Source organism: Oncorhynchus nerka, unplaced genomic scaffold (assembly GCF_034236695.1).
Source record: "Oncorhynchus nerka isolate Pitt River unplaced genomic scaffold, Oner_Uvic_2.0 unplaced_scaffold_1715, whole genome shotgun sequence".
NCBI lineage: Eukaryota > Metazoa > Chordata > Actinopteri > Salmoniformes > Salmonidae > Oncorhynchus > Oncorhynchus nerka.
This window is the reverse complement of record NW_027039607.1, coordinates 5,575-24,077: the sequence shown is the minus strand read 5'-3', so window position 1 is coordinate 24,077 and position 18,503 is coordinate 5,575. Positions and strand designations below refer to the sequence as shown.

The 18,503-nt window shown below is 49.7% G+C and overlaps 1 protein-coding gene across 1 annotated transcript in view; it reads right to left on the bottom strand.

Moving 5' to 3' along the window:
* Positions 1–17,920, bottom strand: part of LOC115117927 (TBC1 domain family member 30-like) — a 57,398-nt gene extending 39,478 nt beyond the window's left edge. The window contains 8 exon segments of the mRNA XM_065015084.1: positions 831–930; positions 5,393–5,561; positions 7,084–7,252; positions 9,014–9,199; positions 9,479–9,604; positions 15,017–15,082; positions 15,444–15,505; positions 17,069–17,920. Of these exon segments, the coding sequence (XP_064871156.1) occupies positions 831–930; positions 5,393–5,561; positions 7,084–7,252; positions 9,014–9,199; positions 9,479–9,604; positions 15,017–15,082; positions 15,444–15,505; positions 17,069–17,228 (1,038 nt within the window). The 5' untranslated portion in view covers positions 17,229–17,920.
* Positions 17,921–18,503: the final 583 nt, after the last annotated feature.

The following is an 18,503-nucleotide window of genomic DNA, read 5'->3' as shown; positions in this document are numbered from 1 at the left end:
CAACCCGCGTGAGGTGGCTACAGTCTACGAGGCTGTTCTCCAACATCTCTCACCTGCATGAGGTGGCTACAGTCTATGAGGCTGTTCTCCAACATCTCTCACCTGCATGAGGTGGCTACAGTCTGCTGAGGCTGCTCTCCAACCCGCGTGAGGTGGCTACAGTCTGAGGCTGTTCTCCAACATCTCTCACCTGCATGAGGTGGCTACAGTCTATGAGGCTGTTCTCCAACCCGCATGAGGTGGCTACAGTCTCGAGGCTGTTCTCCAACCCGCATGAGGTGGCTACAGTCTACGAGGCTGTTCTCCAACCCGCATGAGGTGGCTACAGTCTGAGGCTGTTCTCCAACCCGCATGAGGTGGCTACAGTCTACGAGGCTGTTCTCCAACCCGCATGAGGTGGCTACAGTCTGAGGCTGTTCTCCACCCGCATGAGGTGGCTACAGTCTGAGGCTGTTCTCCAACCCGCATGAGGTGGCTACAGTCTGAGGCTGTTCTCCAACCCGCATGAGGTGGCTACAGTCTACGAGGCTGTTCTCCAACCCGCATGAGGTGGCTACAGTCTACGAGGCTGTTCTCCAACCCGCATGAGGTGGCTACAGTCTACGAGGCTGTTCTCCAACCCGCATGAGGTGGCTACAGTCTAGGGGTTCAGGCTGTTCTCCAACCCGCATGAGGTGGCTACAGTCTATGAGGCTGTTCTCCAACCAGCATGAGGTGGCTACAGTCTACAGGCTGTCTCCAACCCGGGTTAGGTGGCTACAGTGTGTGAGGCTGTTCTCCAACCAGCATGAGGTGGCTACAGTCTGAGGCTGTTAGGGTACAGTGTCTACCTGCATTAGGTGGTACAGTCTATGAGGCTGTTCTCCAACATCTCCTGAGTGATCCATCCCATGGTGCTGTAGGGTTGCTGTCTGACAGTACTCTATATGCCTGGGGGGTTACAGTGTGTAGGGGTTAGGGGTACAGTGTGTAGGGGGTTAGGGGTACAGTGTGTAGGGGTTAGGGATACAGTGTGTAGGGGTTAGGGGTACAGTGTGTAGGGGTTAGGGATACAGTGTGTAGGGGTTAGGGGTACAGTGTGTAGGGGTTAGGGGTACAGTGTGTAGGGGTTAGGGATACAGTGTGTAGGGGGTTAGGGGTACAGTGTGTAGGGGTTAGGGGTACAGTGTGTAGGGGTTAGGGGTACAGTGTGTAGGGTTAGGGTACAGTGTGTAGGGGTTAGGGGTACAGTGTGTAGGGGTTAGGGGTACAGTGTGTAGGGGTTAGGGGTACAGTGTGTAGGGGTTAGGGATACAGTGTGTAGGGGGTTAGGGGTACAGTGTGTAGGGGTTAGGGATACAGTGTGTAGGGGTTAGGGATACAGTGTGTAGGGGTTAGGGGTACAGTGTGTAGGGGTTAGGGTACAGTGTGTAGGGGTTAGGGGTACAGTGTGTAGGGGTTAGGGGTACAGTGTGTAGGGGTTAGGGGTACAGTGTGTAGGGGTTAGGGATACAGTGTGTAGGGGTTAGGGGTTAGGGATACAGTGTGTAGGGGTTAGGGGTACAGTGTGTAGGGGTTAGGGGTACAGTGTGTAGGGGTTAGGGGTACAGTGTGTAGGGGTTAGGGATACAGTGTGTAGGGGTTAGGGATACAGTGTGTAGGGTTAGGGATACAGTGTGTAGGGGTTAGGTGTACAGTGTGTAGGGGTTAGGGGTACAGTGTGTAGTGGGGGTTAGGGATACAGTGTGTAGGGGTTAGGGATACAGTGTGTAGGGGTTAGGGGTTAGGGATACAGTGTGTAGGGGTTAGGGTTAGGGATACAGTGTGTAGGGGTTAGGGGTACAGTGTGTAGGGGTTAGGGGATACAGTGTGTAGGGGTTAGGGATACAGTGTGTAGGGGTTAGGGATACAGTGTGTAGGGGTTAGGGATACAGTGTGTAGGGGTTAGGGATACAGTGTGTAGGGGTTAGGGATACAGTGTGTAGGGGTTAGGGATACAGTGTGTAGGGGGTTAGGGTACAGTGTGTAGGGGTTAGGGTACAGTGTGTAGGGGGGGTTAGGGATACAGTGTGTAGGGGTTAGGGTACAGTGTGTAGGGGTTAGGGATACAGTGTGTAGGGGTTAGGGATACAGTGTGTAGGGGGGGTTACAGTGTGTAGGGGTTAGGGATACAGTGTGTAGGGGTTAGGGATACAGTGTGTAGGGGTACAGTGTGTAGGGGTTAGGGTACAGTGTGTAGGGATACAGTGTGTAGGGGTTAGGGTACAGTGTGTAGGGGTTAGGGTTACAGTGTGTAGGGTTAGGGATACAGTGTGTAGGGATACAGTGTGTAGGGGTTAGGGGTACAGTGTGTAGGGGTTAGGTTACAGTGTGTAGGTGTACAGTGTGTAGGGGTTAGGGTACAGTGTGTAGGGATACAGTGTGTAGGGGTTAGGGGTACAGTGTGTAGGGGGTTAGGGATACAGTGTGTAGGGGTTAGGGATACAGTGTGTAGGGGTACAGTGTGTAGTGTGTAGGGTACAGTGTGTAGGGGTTAGGGGTACAGTGTGTAGGGGTTAGGGGTACAGTGTGTAGGGGTTAGGGATACAGTGTGTAGGGGTTAGGGGTACAGTGTGTAGGGGTTAGGGATACAGTGTGTAGGGGTTAGGGGTACAGTGTGTAGGGGTTAGGGTACAGTGTGTAGGGGTTAGGGGTACAGTGTGTATGGGGTTAGGGGTACAGTGTGTAGGGGTTAGGGTACAGTGTGTAGGGGTTAGGGCAGTGTTAGGGTACAGTGTGTAGAGGTTAGGGATACAGTGTGTAGGGGTTAGGGATACAGTGTGTAGGGGGGTACAGTGTGTAGGGGTTAGGGATACAGTGTGTAGGGGTTAGGGATACAGTGTGTAGGGGTTAGGGATACAGTGTGTAGGGGTTAGGGATACAGTGTGTAGGGGTTAGGGATACAGTGTGTAGGGGTTAGGGGTTAGGGGTACAGTGTGTAGGGGTTAGGGATACAGTGTGTAGGGGTTAGGGGTACAGTGTGTAGAGGTTAGGGATACAGTGTATAGGGGTTAGGGTACAGTGTGTAGGGGTTAGGGGTTAGGGGTACAGTGTGTAGGGGTTAGGGATACAGTGTGTAGGGGTTAGGGGTTAGGGGTACAGTGTGTAGGGGTTAGGGGGTTAGGGGTACAGTGTGTAGGGGTTAGGGATACAGTGTGTAGGGGTTAGGGGTACAGTGTGTAGGGGTTAGGGGTACAGTGTGTAGGGGTTAGGGATACAGTGTGTAGGGGTTAGGGGTACAGTGTGTAGGGGTACAGTGTGTGTTAGGGGTTAGGGGTACAGTGTGTAGGGGTTAGGGATACAGTGTGTAGGGGTACAGTGTGTAGGGGTTAGGGTACAGTGTGTAGGGGTTAGGGATACAGTGTGTAGGGGTTAGGGATACAGTGTGTAATTTGGAGTTAGGGGGTACAGTGTGTAGGGTTAGGAGTACAGTGTGTAGGGGTTAGGGTACAGTGTGTAGGGGTTAGGGGTTAGGGATACAGTGTGTAGGGGGTTAGGGGTACAGTGTGTAGGGGTTAGGGGTACAGTGTGTAGGGGTTAGGGGTACAGTGTGTAGAGGTTAGGGATACAGTGTGTAGGGGTTAGGGATACAGTGTATAGGGGTACAGTGTGTAGGGGTTAGGGGTACAGTGTGTAGGGGTTAGGGGTACAGTGTGTAGGGGTTAGGGGTACAGTGTGTAGGGGTTAGGGGTACAGTGTGTAGGGGTTAGGGGTACAGTGTGTAGGGGTTAGGGATACAGTGTGTAGGGGTTAGGGATACAGTGTGTAGGGGTTAGGGGTACAGTGTGTAGGGGTTAGGGGTACAGTGTGTATGGGGTACAGTGTGTAGGGGTTAGGGGTACAGTGTGTAGGGGTTAGGGATACAGTGTGTAGGGGTTAGAGGTACAGTGTGTAGGGGTTAGGGATACAGTGTGTAGGGGTTAGGGGTACAGTGTGTAGGGGTTAGGGATACAGTGTGTAGGGGTTAGGGGTTAGGGATACAGTGTGTGTAGGGGTTAGGGATACAGTGTGTAGGGGTTAGGGTTACAGTGTGTAGGGGTTAGGGTACAGTGTGTAGGGGTTAGGGATACAGTGTAGGGGTTAGGGATACAGTGTGTAGGGGTTAGGGGTACAGTGTGTAGGGGTTAGGGATACAGTGTGTAGGGGTTAGGGGTTAGGGATACAGTGTGTGTAGGGGTTAGGGATACAGTGTGTAGGGGTTAGGGTTACAGTGTGTAGGGGTTAGGGGTACAGTGTGTAGGGGTTAGGGTACAGTGTGTAGGGTTAGGGATAAAGTGTGTAGGGATACAGTGTGTAGGGGTTAGGGGTACAGTGTGTAGGGGTTAGGGGTACAGTGTGTAGGGGTTAGGGATACAGTGTGTAGGGGTTAGGGATACAGTGTGTAGGGGTTAGGGTACAGTGTGTAGGGGTTAGGGGTACAGTGTGTAGGGGTTAGGGGTACAGTGTGTAGGGGTTAGGGGTACAGTGTGTAGGGGTTAGGGGTACAGTGTGTAGGGGTTAGGGATACAGTGTGTAGGGGTTAGGGGTACAGTGTGTAGGGGTTAGGGATACAGTGTGTAGGGGTTAGGGATACAGTGTGTAGGGGTTAGGGATACAGTGTGTAGGGGTTAGGGATACAGTGTAGGGGTTAGGGTACAGTGTGTAGGGGTTAGGGTACAGTGTGTAGGGGTTAGGGGTACAGTGTGTAGGGGTTAGGGATACAGTGTGTAGGGGTTAGGGGTACAGTGTGTAGGGGTTAGGGTACAGTGTGTAGGGGTTAGGGGTACAGTGTGTAGGGGTTAGGGTTACAGTGTGTAGGGTTGGGGGTTAGGGGTTAGGGGTACAGTGTGTAGGGGTTAGGGATACAGTGTGTAGGGGTTAGGGATACAGTGTGTAGGGGTTAGGGATACAGTGTGTAGGGGTTAGGGATACAGTGTGTAGGGGTTAGGGATACAGTGTGTGTAGGGGTTAGGGATACAGTGTGTAGGGGTTAGGGATACAGTGTGTAGGGGTTAGGGATACAGTGTGTAGGGGTTAGGGATACAGTGTGTAGGGGTTAGGGATACAGTGTGTAGGGGTTAGGGGTACAGTGTGTAGGGGTTAGGGGTACAGTGTGTAGGGGTTAGGGATACAGTGTGTAGGGGTTAGGGTACAGTGTGTAGGGGGTTAGGGGTTAGGGGTACAGTGTGTAGGGGTTAGGGGTACAGTGTGTAGGGGTTAGGGGTTAGGGATACAGTGTGTAGGGGTTAGGGTACAGTGTGTAGGGGTTAGGGGTTAGGGGTACAGTGTGTAGGGGTTAGGGGTACAGTGTATAGGGGTTAGGATACAGTGTGTAGGGGTTAGGATACAGTGTGTAGGGGTTAGGGGTACAGTGTGTAGGGGTTAGGGTACTCACTCCCCCAGGTGAGACCAGATGGCCAGAGCCACCCTCAGCAGAACCTCAGAACCTTCGAAGAACACAGAGTCCCAGATCTTCAGCACGGTGTTGGGGGGCAGGCAGGTAGCAAACATGGTCAGAAACCACTGCATCGTGAACACGTTGGTCAGGGGAGGCTCGTAGCTGCCTGTAAGACACACACTGGGGTTAGTCAGGGGAGGCTCGTAGCTGCCTGTAAGACATACACTGGGGTTAGTCAGGGAGGCTCGTAGCTGCCTGTAAGACACACACTGGCGTTAGTCAGGGAGGCTGTAGCTGCCTGTAAGACATACACTGGGGTTAGTCAGGGAGGCTCATAGCTGCCTGTAAGACACACACTGGGGTTAGTCAGGGGAGGCTGTAGCTGCCTGTAAGACACACTGGAGTTAGTCAGGGAGGCTCATAGCTGCCTGTAAGACACATGCTGGCGTTAGTCAGGGAAGCTCATAGCTGCCTGTAAGACATACACTGGGGTTAGTCAGGGAGGCTCGTAGCTGCCTGTAAGACATACACTGGGGTTAGTCAGGGGAGGCTCATAGCTGCCTGTAAGACACACACTGGGGTTAGTCAGGGGAGGCTCATAGCTGCCTGTAAGACATACACTGGGGTTAGTCAGGGGAGGCTCATAGCTGCCTGTAAGACACACACCGGGGTTAGTCAGGGGAGGCTCGTAGCTGCCTGTAAGACACACACTGGAGTTAGTCAGGGAGGCTCATAGCTGCCTGTAAGACACACGCTGGCGTTAGTCAGGAGGCTCATAGCTGCCTGTAAGACATACACTGGGGTTAGTCAGGGAGGCTCATAGCTGCCTGTAAGACACACACCGGGGTTAGTCAGGGAGGCTCGTAGCTGCCTGTAAGACACACACTGGAGTTAGTCAGGGGAGGCTCATAGCTGCCTGTAAGACACACACCGGGGTTAGTCAGGGGAGGCTCGTAGCTGCCTGTAAGACACACGCTGGCGTTAGTCAGGGGAGGCTCATAGCTGCCTGTAAGACATACACTGGGGTTAGTCAGGGGAGGCTCGTAGCTGCCTGTAAGACATACACTGGGGTTAGTCAGGGGAGGCTCATAGCTGCCTGTAAGACACACACTGGGGTTAGTCAGGGGAGGCTCATAGCTGCCTGTAAGACATACACTGGGGTTAGTCAGGGGAGGCTCATAGCTGCCTGTAAGACACACACCGGGGTTAGTCAGGGGAGGCTCGTAGCTGCCTGTAAGACACACACTGGAGTTAGTCAGGGGAGGCTCATAGCTGCCTGTAAGACACACGCTGGCGATAGTCAGGGGAGGCTCGTAGCTGCCTGTAAGACATACACTGGGGTTAGTCAGGGGAGGCTCGTAGCTGCCTGTAAGACATACACTGGGGTTAGTCAGGGGAGGCTCGTAGCTGCCTGTAAGACATACACTGGGGTTAGTCAGGGGAGGCTCGTAGCTGCCTGTAAGACACACGCTGGCGTTAGTCTGGTCCATATGTTAGTCTGGTCCGTATCACACGCTGGCGTTAGTCTGGTCCGTATGTTAGTCTGGTCCGTATGTTAGTCTGGTCCGTATGTTAGTCTGGTCCGTATGTTAGTCTGGTCCGTATGTTAGTCTGGTCCGTATGACACGCTGGCGTTAGTCAGGGGAGTTGTAGAGGTCCGTATGACAGAGACAGACAGACAGACCCACCTCCAGCCTCTCTATCAGCAGTCTTCTGCAGGAGGTGTAGGTGCTGTGAGAGATGAGGCAGCTTCATCCTCAGGAGATCTCTAAACACAGCCATGTCCACAGACAGAGAACGCAGGTTGTTGGCAAAATAGCTCTCTGGTAGCACCTTGTCTATCAGGTAGATCATCACCTGGAGGAGAGACGGAGGATCAGTTAGAATGAGTACAACAGATAAATCATCCCCTTTCACAGCAGTGTTGTAATAAATCATCCCCTTTCAGAGCAGTGTTGTTGTAATAAATCATCCCCTTTCACAGCAGTGTTGTTGTAATAAATCATCCCCTTTCACAGCAGTGTTGTAATAAATCATCCCCTTTCACAGCAGTGTTGGAGTGTAATAAATCATCCCCTTTCACAGCAGTGTTGTAATAAATCATCCCCTTTCAGAGCAGTGTTGTAATAAATCATCCCCTTTCAGAGCAGTAATAAATCATCCCTTTTGTTGTAATAAATCATCCCCTTTCAGAGCAGTGTTGTAGTGTAATAAATCATCCCCTTTCAGAGCAGTGTTGTAGTGTAATAAATCATCCCCTTTCACAGCAGTGTTGTAATAAATCATCCCCTTTCACAGCAGTGTTGTAATAAATCATCCCCTTTCAGAGCAGTGTTGTAATAAATCATCCCCTTTCACAGCAGTGTTGTAATAAATCATCCCCTTTCAGAGCAGTGTTGTTGTAATAAATCATCCCCTTTCACAGCAGTGTTGTAATAAATCATCCCCTTTCAGAGCAGTGTTGTAGTGTAATAAATCATCCCCTTTCAGAGCAGTGTTGTAGTGTAATAAATCATCCCCTTTCACAGCAGTGTTGTAATAAATCAGTGTTGGAGTGTAATAAATCATCCCCTTTCACAGCAGTGTTGTAATAAATCATCCCCTTTCAGAGCAGTGTTGGAGTGTAATAAATCATCCCCTTTCAGAGCAGTGTTGGAGTGTAATAAATCATCCCCTTTCACAGCAGTGTTGTAATAAATCATCCCCTTTCAGAGCAGTGTTGGAGTGTAATAAATCATCCCCTTTCACAGCAGTGTTGTAATAAATCATCCCCTTTCAGAGCAGTGTTGTTGTAATAAATCATCCCCTTTCACAGCAGTGTTGGAGTGTAATAAATCATCCCCTTTCAGAGCAGTGTTGGAGTGTAATAAATCATCCCCTTTCAGAGCAGTGTTGTAGTGTAATAAATCATCCCCTTTCAGAGCAGTGTTGGAGTGTAATAAATCATCCCCTTTCAGAGCAGTGTTGGAGTGTAATAAATCATCCCCTTTCACAGCAGTGTTGTAATAAATCATCCCCTTTCACAGCAGTGTTGTAATAAATCATCCCCTTTCAGAGCAGTGTTGTAGTGTAATAAATCATCCCCTTTCAGAGCAGTGTTGGAGTGTAATAAATCATCCCCTTTCAGAGCAGTGTTGTAATAAATCATCCCCTTTCAGAGCAGTGTTTGTAATAAATCATCCCCTTTCACAGCAGTGTTGTAATAAATCATCCCCTTTCAGAGCAGTGTTGTAATAAATCATCCCCTTTCACAGCAGTGTTGTAATAAATCATCCCTTTCACAGCAGTGTTGTAATAAATCATCCCCTTTCACAGCAGTGTTGTAATAAATCATCCCCTTTCAGAGCAGTGTTGTAATAAATCATCCCCTTTCACAGCAGTGTTGTAATAAATCATCCCCTTTCACAGCAGTGTTGTAATAAATCATCCCCTTTCACAGCAGTGTTGGAGTGTAATAAATCATCCCCTTTCACAGCAGTGTTGTAATAAATCATCCCCTTTCACAGCAGTGTTGTAATAAATCAACCCCTTTCAGAGCAGTGTTGTTGTAATAAATCATCCCCTTTCACAGCAGTGTTGTAATAAATCAACCCCTTTCAGAGCAGTGTTGGAGTGTACCTTTAGTGCGTGGCTCTCGTTGCCCTCTGTAACCTCCAGTATGAGCGCCGCCAGTACGTTGAAGCCCTGACAGTATCCTACAGCCTTATTCCAGCGAGCGTACGCCAGGAGCACCCTCTTCAGCACCACCCGGTCCTGCTCCCCCTCCTGGCCGGAGTATGAACTACAACCTGTCCTGTGTAGGTCCTAATGAACAACAAGACTTTATTCATCCATACCAGGGGACTGCATTTAATGATATAACACAACAGTTTTACAGAGAGAGAGAGAGAGACAGAGAGAGAGAGAGACAGAGAGAGAGACAGAGACAGAGACAGAGACAGAGACAGAGACAGAGAGAGAGACAGAGAGAGAGACAGAGGGGTATGGACCTTGTCCTGCTAATTCATGGTTCTCTCTCAACAAGGGAAGGAGGGAACAGCTGTTGTTTTCCATGATGCATTCCATGTACAAATATCCTGTTACCTTAACAATCTGGATGCCCAGTGAGTCATCGTCAGGGTTACTGCGTTCGTTGAAAGCGAAGCGGAGAGTTTTGTCCCAGTCGATAGAGATACTGTGGAGGTACTGATCAGCTAGAGTCAGCCATACCTGGAGAACACAGAGTATTCATATATAGTTATACTGTACACACTAGTGCTTAGACGACACACAGTAAAGAGTCCTGACAGAGGAGACCCACAGTAAAGAGTCCTGACAGAGGAGACTCACAGTAAAGAGTCCTGACAGAGGAGACTCACAGTAAAGAGTCCTGACAGAGGAGACCCACACACAGTAAAGAGTCCTGACAGAGGAGACCCACACACAGTAAAGAGTCCTGACAGAGGAGACCCACACACAGTAAAGAGTCCTGACAGAGGAGAGACCCACACACAGTAAAGAGTCCTGACAGAGGAGAGACACACAGTAAAGAGTCCTGACAGAGGAGAGACACACAGTAAAGAGTCCTGACAGAGGAGAGACACACACAGTAAAGAGTCCTGACAGAGGAGAGACACACAGTAAAGAGTCCTGACAGAGGAGAGACTCACAGTAAAGAGTCCTGACAGAGGAGAGACTCACAGTAAAGAGTCCTGACAGAGGAGACCCACACACAGTAAAGAGTCCTGACAGAGGAGACCCACACACAGTAAAGAGTCCTGACAGAGGAGACCCACACACAGTAAAGAGTCCTGACAGAGGAGACCCACACACAGTAAAGAGTCCTGACAGAGGAGAGACACACAGTAAAGAGTCCTGACAGAGGAGACACACAGTAAAGAGTCCTGACAGAGGAGACTCACAGTAAAGAGTCCTGACAGAGGAGACTCACAGTAAAGAGTCCTGACAGAGGAGACACACACAGTAAGAGTCCTGACAGAGGAGAGACACACAGTAAAGAGTCCTGACAGAGGAGACACACAGTAAAGAGTCCTGACAGAGGAGAGACACAGTAAAGAGTTCTGACAGAGGAGACCCACACACAGTAAAGAGTCCTGACAGAGGAGACACACAGTAAGAGTCCTGACAGAGGAGACCCACACACAGTAAAGAGTCCTGACAGAGGAGAGACTCACACACAGTAAAGAGTCCTGACAGAGGAGAGACTCACAGTAAAGAGTCCTGACAGAGGAGACACACAGTAAAGAGTCCTGACAGAGGAGACTCACAGTAAAGAGTCCTGACAGAGGAGACCCACAGTAAAGAGTCCTGACAGAGGAGACCCACAGTAAAGAGTCCTGACAGAGGAGACCCACAGTAAAGAGTCCTGACAGAGGAGACTCACAGTAAAGAGTCCTGACAGGGGAGACTCACAGTAAAGAGTCCTGACAGAGGAGACACACAGTAAAGAGTCCTGACAGAGGAGACTCACAGTAAAGAGTCCTGACAGAGGAGACTCACAGTAAAGAGTCCTGACAGAGGAGACTCACAGTAAAGAGTCCTGACAGAGGAGACACACAGTAAAGAGTCCTGACAGAGGAGACACACAGTAAAGAGTCCTGACAGAGGAGACACACAGTAAAGAGTCCTGACAGAGGAGACACAGTAAAGAGTCCTGACAGAGGAGACACACAGTAAAGAGTCCTGACAGAGGAGACACACAGTAAAGAGTCCTGACAGAGGAGACTCACAGTAAAGAGTCCTGACAGAGGAGACACACAGTAAAGAGTCCTGACAGAGGAGACTCACAGTAAAGAGTCCTGACAGAGGAGACTCACAGTAAAGAGTCCTGACAGAGGAGACTCACAGTAAAGAGTCCTGACAGGGGAGACTCACAGTAAAGAGTCCTGACAGGGAGACTCACAGTAAAGAGTCCTGACAGAGGAGACCCACAGTAAAGAGTCCTGACAGAGGAGACCCACAGTAAAGAGTCCTGACAGAGGAGAGACCACAGTAAAGAGTCCTGACAGAGGGAGACTCACAGTAAAGAGTCCTGACAGAGGAGAGACACACAGTAAAGAGTCCTGACAGAGGGAGACACACAGTAAAGAGTCCTGACAGAGGAGACTCACAGTAAAGAGTCCTGACAGAGGAGACCCACAGTAAAGAGTCCTGACAGAGGAGACTCACAGTAAAGAGTCCTGACAGAGGAGACCCACAGTAAAGAGTCCTGACAGAGGAGACACACAGTAAAGAGTCCTGACAGAGGAGACCCACAGTAAAGAGTCCTGACAGAGGAGAGTAAAGAGTCCTGACAGAGGAGACACACAGTAAAGAGTCCTGACAGAGGAGACTCACAGTAAAGAGTCCTGACAGAGGAGAGACTCACAGTAAAGAGTCCTGACAGAGGAGAGACTCACAGTAAAGAGTCCTGACAGAGGAGACTCACAGTAAAGAGTCCTGACAGAGGAGAGACTCACAGTAAAGAGTCCTGACAGAGGAGAGACCCACAGTAAAGAGTCCTGACAGAGGAGACACACAGTAAAGAGTCCTGACAGAGGAGAGACACACAGTAAAGAGTCCTGACAGAGGAGACCCACACACAGTAAAGAGTCCTGACAGAGGAGACCCACACACAGTAAAGAGTCCTGACAGAGGAGAGACTCACAGTAAAGGGTCCTGACAGAGGAGACTCACAGTAAAGAGTCCTGGCAGAGGAGACACACAGTAAAAAGTCCTGACAGAGGAGACACACAGTAAAGAGTCCTGACAGAGGAGAGACACAGTAAAGAGTCCTGACAGAGGAGAGACACAGTAAAGAGTCCTGACAGAGGAGAGACACAGTAAAGAGTCCTGACAGAGGAGACTCACAGTAAAGAGTCCTGACAGAGGAGACTCACAGTAAAGAGTCCTGACAGAGGAGACTCACAGTAAAGAGTCCTGACAGAGGAGACTCACAGTAAAGAGTCCTGACAGAGGAGACTCACAGTAAAGAGTCCTGACAGAGGAGAGACTCACAGTAAAGAGTCCTGACAGAGGAGAGACTCACAGTAAAGAGTCCTGACAGAGGAGAGACTCACAGTAAAGAGTCCTGACAGAGGGAGACTCACAGTAAAGAGTCCTGACAGAGGAGACTCACAGTAAAGAGTCCTGACAGAGGAGACTCACAGTAAAGAGTCCTGACAGAGGAGACTCACAGTAAAGAGTCCTGACAGAGGAGACTCACAGTAAAGAGTCCTGACAGAGGAGACTCACAGTAAAGAGTCCTGACAGAGGAGACCCACAGTAAAGAGTCCTGACAGAGACACAGTAAAGAGTCCTGACAGAGGAGACCCACAGTAAAGAGTCCTGACAGAGGAGACACAGTAAAGAGTCCTGACAGAGGAGACTCACAGTAAAGAGTCCTGACAGAGAGAGACACACAGTAAAGAGTCCTGACAGAGGAGACACACAGTAAAGAGTCCTGACAGAGGAGACTCACAGTAAAGAGTCCTGACAGAGGAGACCACACAGTAAAGAGTCCTGACAGAGGAGACTCACAGTAAAGAGTCCTGACAGAGGAGACCCACAGTAAAGAGTCCTGACAGAGGAGACTCACAGTAAAGAGTCCTGACAGAGGAGACACAGTAAAGAGTCCTGACAGAGGAGACCCACAGTAAAGAGTCCTGACAGAGGAGAGACACAGTAAAGAGTCCTGACAGAGGAGACTCACAGTAAAGAGTCCTGACAGAGGAGAGACACAGTAAAGAGTCCTGACAGAGGAGACACACAGTAAAGAGTCCTGACAGAGGAGAGACACAGTAAAGAGTCCTGACAGAGGGAGACTCACAGTAAAGAGTCCTGACAGAGGGAGACCCACAGTAAAGAGTCCTGACAGAGGAGACACACAGTAAAGAGTCCTGACAGAGGAGACACACAGTAAAGAGTCCTGACAGAGGAGACCCACACACAGTAAAGAGTCCTGACAGAGGGACCCACACACAGTAAAGAGTCCTGACAGAGGAGACTCACAGTAAAGGAGTCCTGACAGAGGAGACTCACAGTAAAGAGTCCTGACAGAGGAGACACACAGTAAAAGTCCTGACAGAGGAGACTCACAGTAAAGAGTCCTGACAGAGGGAGACACAGTAAAGAGTCCTGACAGAGTAGACAAAATAAAGAGTCCTGACAGAGGAGACACACAGTAAAGAGTCCTGGCAGAGGAGAGACATAAACAGTCCTGACAGAGGAGACTCTCAGTAAAGAGTCCTGACAGAGGAGACACACAGTAAAGAGTCCTGACAGGGAGACTCACAGTAAAGACCTGACAGACTGGAGACTCACCTAGTCCTGACAGAGGAGTCAGAATAAAGAGTCCTGACAGAGGAGACCCCAGTAAAGGCCAGTCTGACATAAACACAGTAACTGGGTCCTGACTGGCCAGACACAATAAACACCAATCAGACTGGAGACACACAGTGGCCTGACAGAATAGACACAATCAACTGAGTCCTGACTGAGGGACCCACAGTAAACACCAATCAACAGGGAGACTCTGGCTGGCCAGTCAGAATAAACACCAATCAACTGGGACCTCTGGCTGGCCAGTCAGAATAAACACCAATCAACTGGGACCTCTGGCTGGCCAGTCAGAATAAACACCAATCAACTGGGACCTCTGGCTGGCCAGTCAGAATAAACACCAATCAACTGGGACCCCTGGCTGGCCAGTCAGAATAAACACCAATCAACTGGGACCTCTGGCTGGCCAGTCAGAATAAACACCAATCAACTGGGACCTCTGGCTGGCCAGTCAGAATAAACACCAATCAACTGGGACCCCTGGCTGGCCAGTCAGAATAAACACCAATCAACTGGGACCTCTGGCTGGCCAGTCAGAATAAACACCAATCAACTGGGACCTCTGGCTGGCCAGTCAGAATAAACACCAATCAACTGGGACCTCTGGCTGGCCAGTCAGAATAAACACCAATCAACTGGGACCTCTGGCTGGCCAGTCAGAATAAACACCAATCAACTGGGACCTCTGGCTGGCCAGTCAGAATAAACACCAATCAACTGGGACCCCTGGCTGGCCAGTCAGAATAAACACCAATCAACTGGGACCTCTGGCTGGCCAGTCAGAATAAACACCAATCAACTGGGACCTCTGGCTGGCCAGTCAGAATAAACACCAATCAACTGGGACCCTGGCTGGCCAGTCAGAATAAACACCAATCAACTGGGACCTCTGGCTGGCCAGTCAGAATAAACACCAATCAACTGGGACCTCTGGCTGGCCAGTCAGAATAAACACCAATCAACTGGGACCTCTGGCTGGCCAGTCAGAATAAACACCAATCAACTGGGACCACTGGCTGGCCAGTCAGAATAAACACCAATCAACTGGGACCACTGGCTGGCCAGTCAGAATAAACACCAATCAACTGGGACCTCTGGCTGGACAGTCAGAATAAACACCAATCAACTGGGACCTCTGGCTGGACAGTCAGAATAAACACCAATCAACTGGGACCTCTGGCTGGCCAGTCAGAATAAACACCAATCAACTGGGACCGCTGGCTGGCCAGTCAGAATAAACACCACTAGAGAGATGGGAAGAACCATCACATCTGTTATATCAGTAGCACTACTATGACGTACCCTCTTCCTCCACTCTTTAGGGATGCCTGTAGGAAGTCTCACCACAGCCTTCAGAGCATCATACCACTGGGGAGAGAGAGAACACACAGATCAGATCCACACAGATCAGATCCCCACAGATCAGATCCCCACAGATCAGATCCCCACAGATCAGATCCACACAGATCAGATCCCCACAGATCAGATCCCCACAGATCAGATCCCCACAGATCAGATCCCCACAGATCAGATCCACACAGATCAGATCCCCACAGATCAGATCCCCACAGATCAGATCCCCACAGATCAGATCCCCACAGATCAGATCCACACAGATCAGATCCACACAGATCAGATTCACAGATTCACACAGATCAGATCCACATAAATATGATACACAGACACCTGAAACGGGGCTAAAGATGTGATGGGACACGACCATACTGACCTGTTGGAAGCCGTTCTTGCCCAGAGAAGGTTCGATGGTGAACTTTAACCTGGTGTCCACTCCTACAGAGAACAGTGTACAGACTGAAGAACTCCACAGTAGCAGAACGGTCAGTCACCACACACACGGAAAGCTCTCTAACGAGGCCTACTGACTAATCAGGTACATAATATCATCAGTCTAAGTACAGTGACATGCGGGGAGGAAAATAAGCACGTCCATTACTAATGACGTCACTGCTATCAGTGTGCACCTGGGCTAAACACATCACTGCTATCAGTGTGCACCTGGGCTAAACAAACCACATGTAATGACATCACTGCTATCCGTGTGCACCTGGGCTAAACACATCACTGCTATCCGTGTGCACCTGGGCTAAACAAATCACATGTCATAAGGTGAACGCACCAATTTGTAAGTCGCTCTTAGCGTCTGCTGAATGACTTAAATGTACATGTAAATGATGTAATGACATCACTGCTATCCGTGTGCACCTGGGCTAAACAAATCACATAGTACTGAAACATGGCGATGTGGAAATATATTAGACTTTGCGTTCTTCCAATGATTTACTCTTAATCTGTTTTCAGCACCACCGAACAGCTGTGAGGTGCTAGGCTCCCTGGGGCTATTCATTAAGCCAATTCTGTTGCAAAACGTTTCTTAAAACGGGAGCAAACAGAACTAAAACAGGGTGGCATCTACCCGGATTTGTCCAATAAAAAACTATCGTTTTGCTCTGTTTGCCTCCGTTTGGTTCTTAAACGGTAAACGTTTCCATGACGAAATTCGCCCCAGGTTCTGTTTTATTAGATGTTGCTGTCCGCCACTGTGGTGCTGAATCCTTTCCGGTTTCGCTCTCGAGTTACACTACAACAGGTCTTAACTACCACAACCTGACGCTCTGAAACTCACACAACGGAAGTAACGAAACTATAACCCAGATCAGAGCATCCTTAAATGAAACAAACGGGAAAGAGAATGATTCAGACTGAACCCAGCCCTAACCTGTCTGGCGGCCAGCCAGCTACCACACAGCCGCCATTTGCCCCGCTCTGCACGGCTTCATGCTACCAGCTCACACCGGTCTCTCTAACTCTCCCCACCTACACTAACCTTTATACTGTTTAGAGTATAGCTCCAACCTGGGTCTCTCTGAGCGCTGTCTGTCTCCTCCATGTTGAGATCTGGTCAGGTCTTCTATAGCTGGCCAGCTGCTGGCCACCAGAGTCGCCCCCGACACTGTGTTTACATTACAGCGACCATGACACCCTCCTCCTAGAGATAGATATGACTAGACCTATGGGCTAGGCTACATGTAGCTAGGCTACATCGGACAGCTGCATCCAATACAAGACGACATGAAGGAATTCAACTACAGGGCTTTAGTTATATCAGTCCTATCAGCCCTAACACAAGGTTGACGGGGAATCACATGAACGAAACGCCTTGTAAACTATCGCCATGATTTCAGAACCACAATGAATGAACAACCCCCATGACGCCACCACAACTAGCAGTGACATGTTATTCTGTACAGACAAGACCACAGCGCTCCCTCCCCTGAGACAAAAACAAACAAGAGTATCAATCAGGCCGGAGCTGAACGGGCTCCGTTCGGTCACCTGGCTCGAGCGTGCAGAGCAGACGGGGCGCTCTCCGGGAGATTCCGTTCCTTTTCTTCAGGACGTTACTGATGACGTTACCGACACCGCTCGAACCCTGCCGCAACACACACGGCCCAGACCGAGCCCTCCTCCCCGCGTTAAACCGGGCCTGCTTCATTTCCCAATCAAACCGAAACACGCACCGTGTAGCCTAAAAGTAATTGTCGGTAGACGACATTGATGTTTATTCCACTTTGTGCGCTGCTTCAATCTAAAATGTCCGTTATTCTCTCCGTCCCACGCGACTCCCGTTACCCAGCTGCTCCACGACAGCCCGATGTCTTCCAGGGAGCAGGGAGGTTGATCAATCACATTGATCTTTCAGTCTCCGGTCCAACCCAAGAACTGTCAACAGTCTCGCGCACACAGGAAATGGCCTTGATGTCCGATCCATCCAGGAGGAAATCGCGTGCAATTATGCCTTTAAAACATTGATTCAAAAGTTGCTAGAAGATATAGATCTGTCTTAATCGATGATCAGTTGTCCCTCTAACCATACGGAGGAGATGCGGCTCTGCAGCGGTCTCAGGAGCTGCTGCCCCGGTATACACCCCTACCCAGCGTCACAGGGAGGGAGGGAGAAGATGAGGTATGGTGGCAGGAGGAGAAGAAAGCCGTGATGAAGTAATGTGAAGGGAGGGGTGGAGAGGGGAAGCTCGGTAGAGCAACAACCCCAAAAAGAGAGCCATTGTGAATGGAGAGACAGTCATCGCTACTACATCACTAGATAACAAGGCATGTCTCAGCCAGATGACTTCAGGTAGAGGTACTGTAACATGCTGCTGGTCCTGTGAGAAGACAAGTCCCACTTTACACACTGTTACTACATATACTATACCTCCATGGTAGGTGCCATGTTGATCCCTGTTACTACTATACCTCCATGGTAGGTGCCATGCTGATCCCTGTTACTACTATACCTCCATGGTAGGTGCCATGTTGATCCCTGTTACTACATACTATACCTCCATGGTAGGTGCCATGTTGATCCCTGTTACTACTATACCTCCATGGTAGGTGCCATGTTGATCCCTGTTACTACTATACCTCCATGGTAGGTGCCATGTTGATCCCTGTTACTACATACTATACCTCCATGGTAGGTGCCATGTTGATCCCTGTTACTACTATACCTCCATGGTAGGTGCCATGTTGATCCCTGTTACTACTATACCTCCATGGTAGGTGACATGTTGATCCCTGTTACTACTATACCTCCATGGTAGGTGCCATGCTGATCCCTGTTACTACATACTATACCTCCATGGTAGGTGCCATGTTGATCCCTGTTACTACTATACCTCCATGGTAGGTGCCATGTTGATCCCTGTTACTACATACTATACCTCCATGGTAGGTGCCATGTTGATCCCTGTTACTACATACTATACCT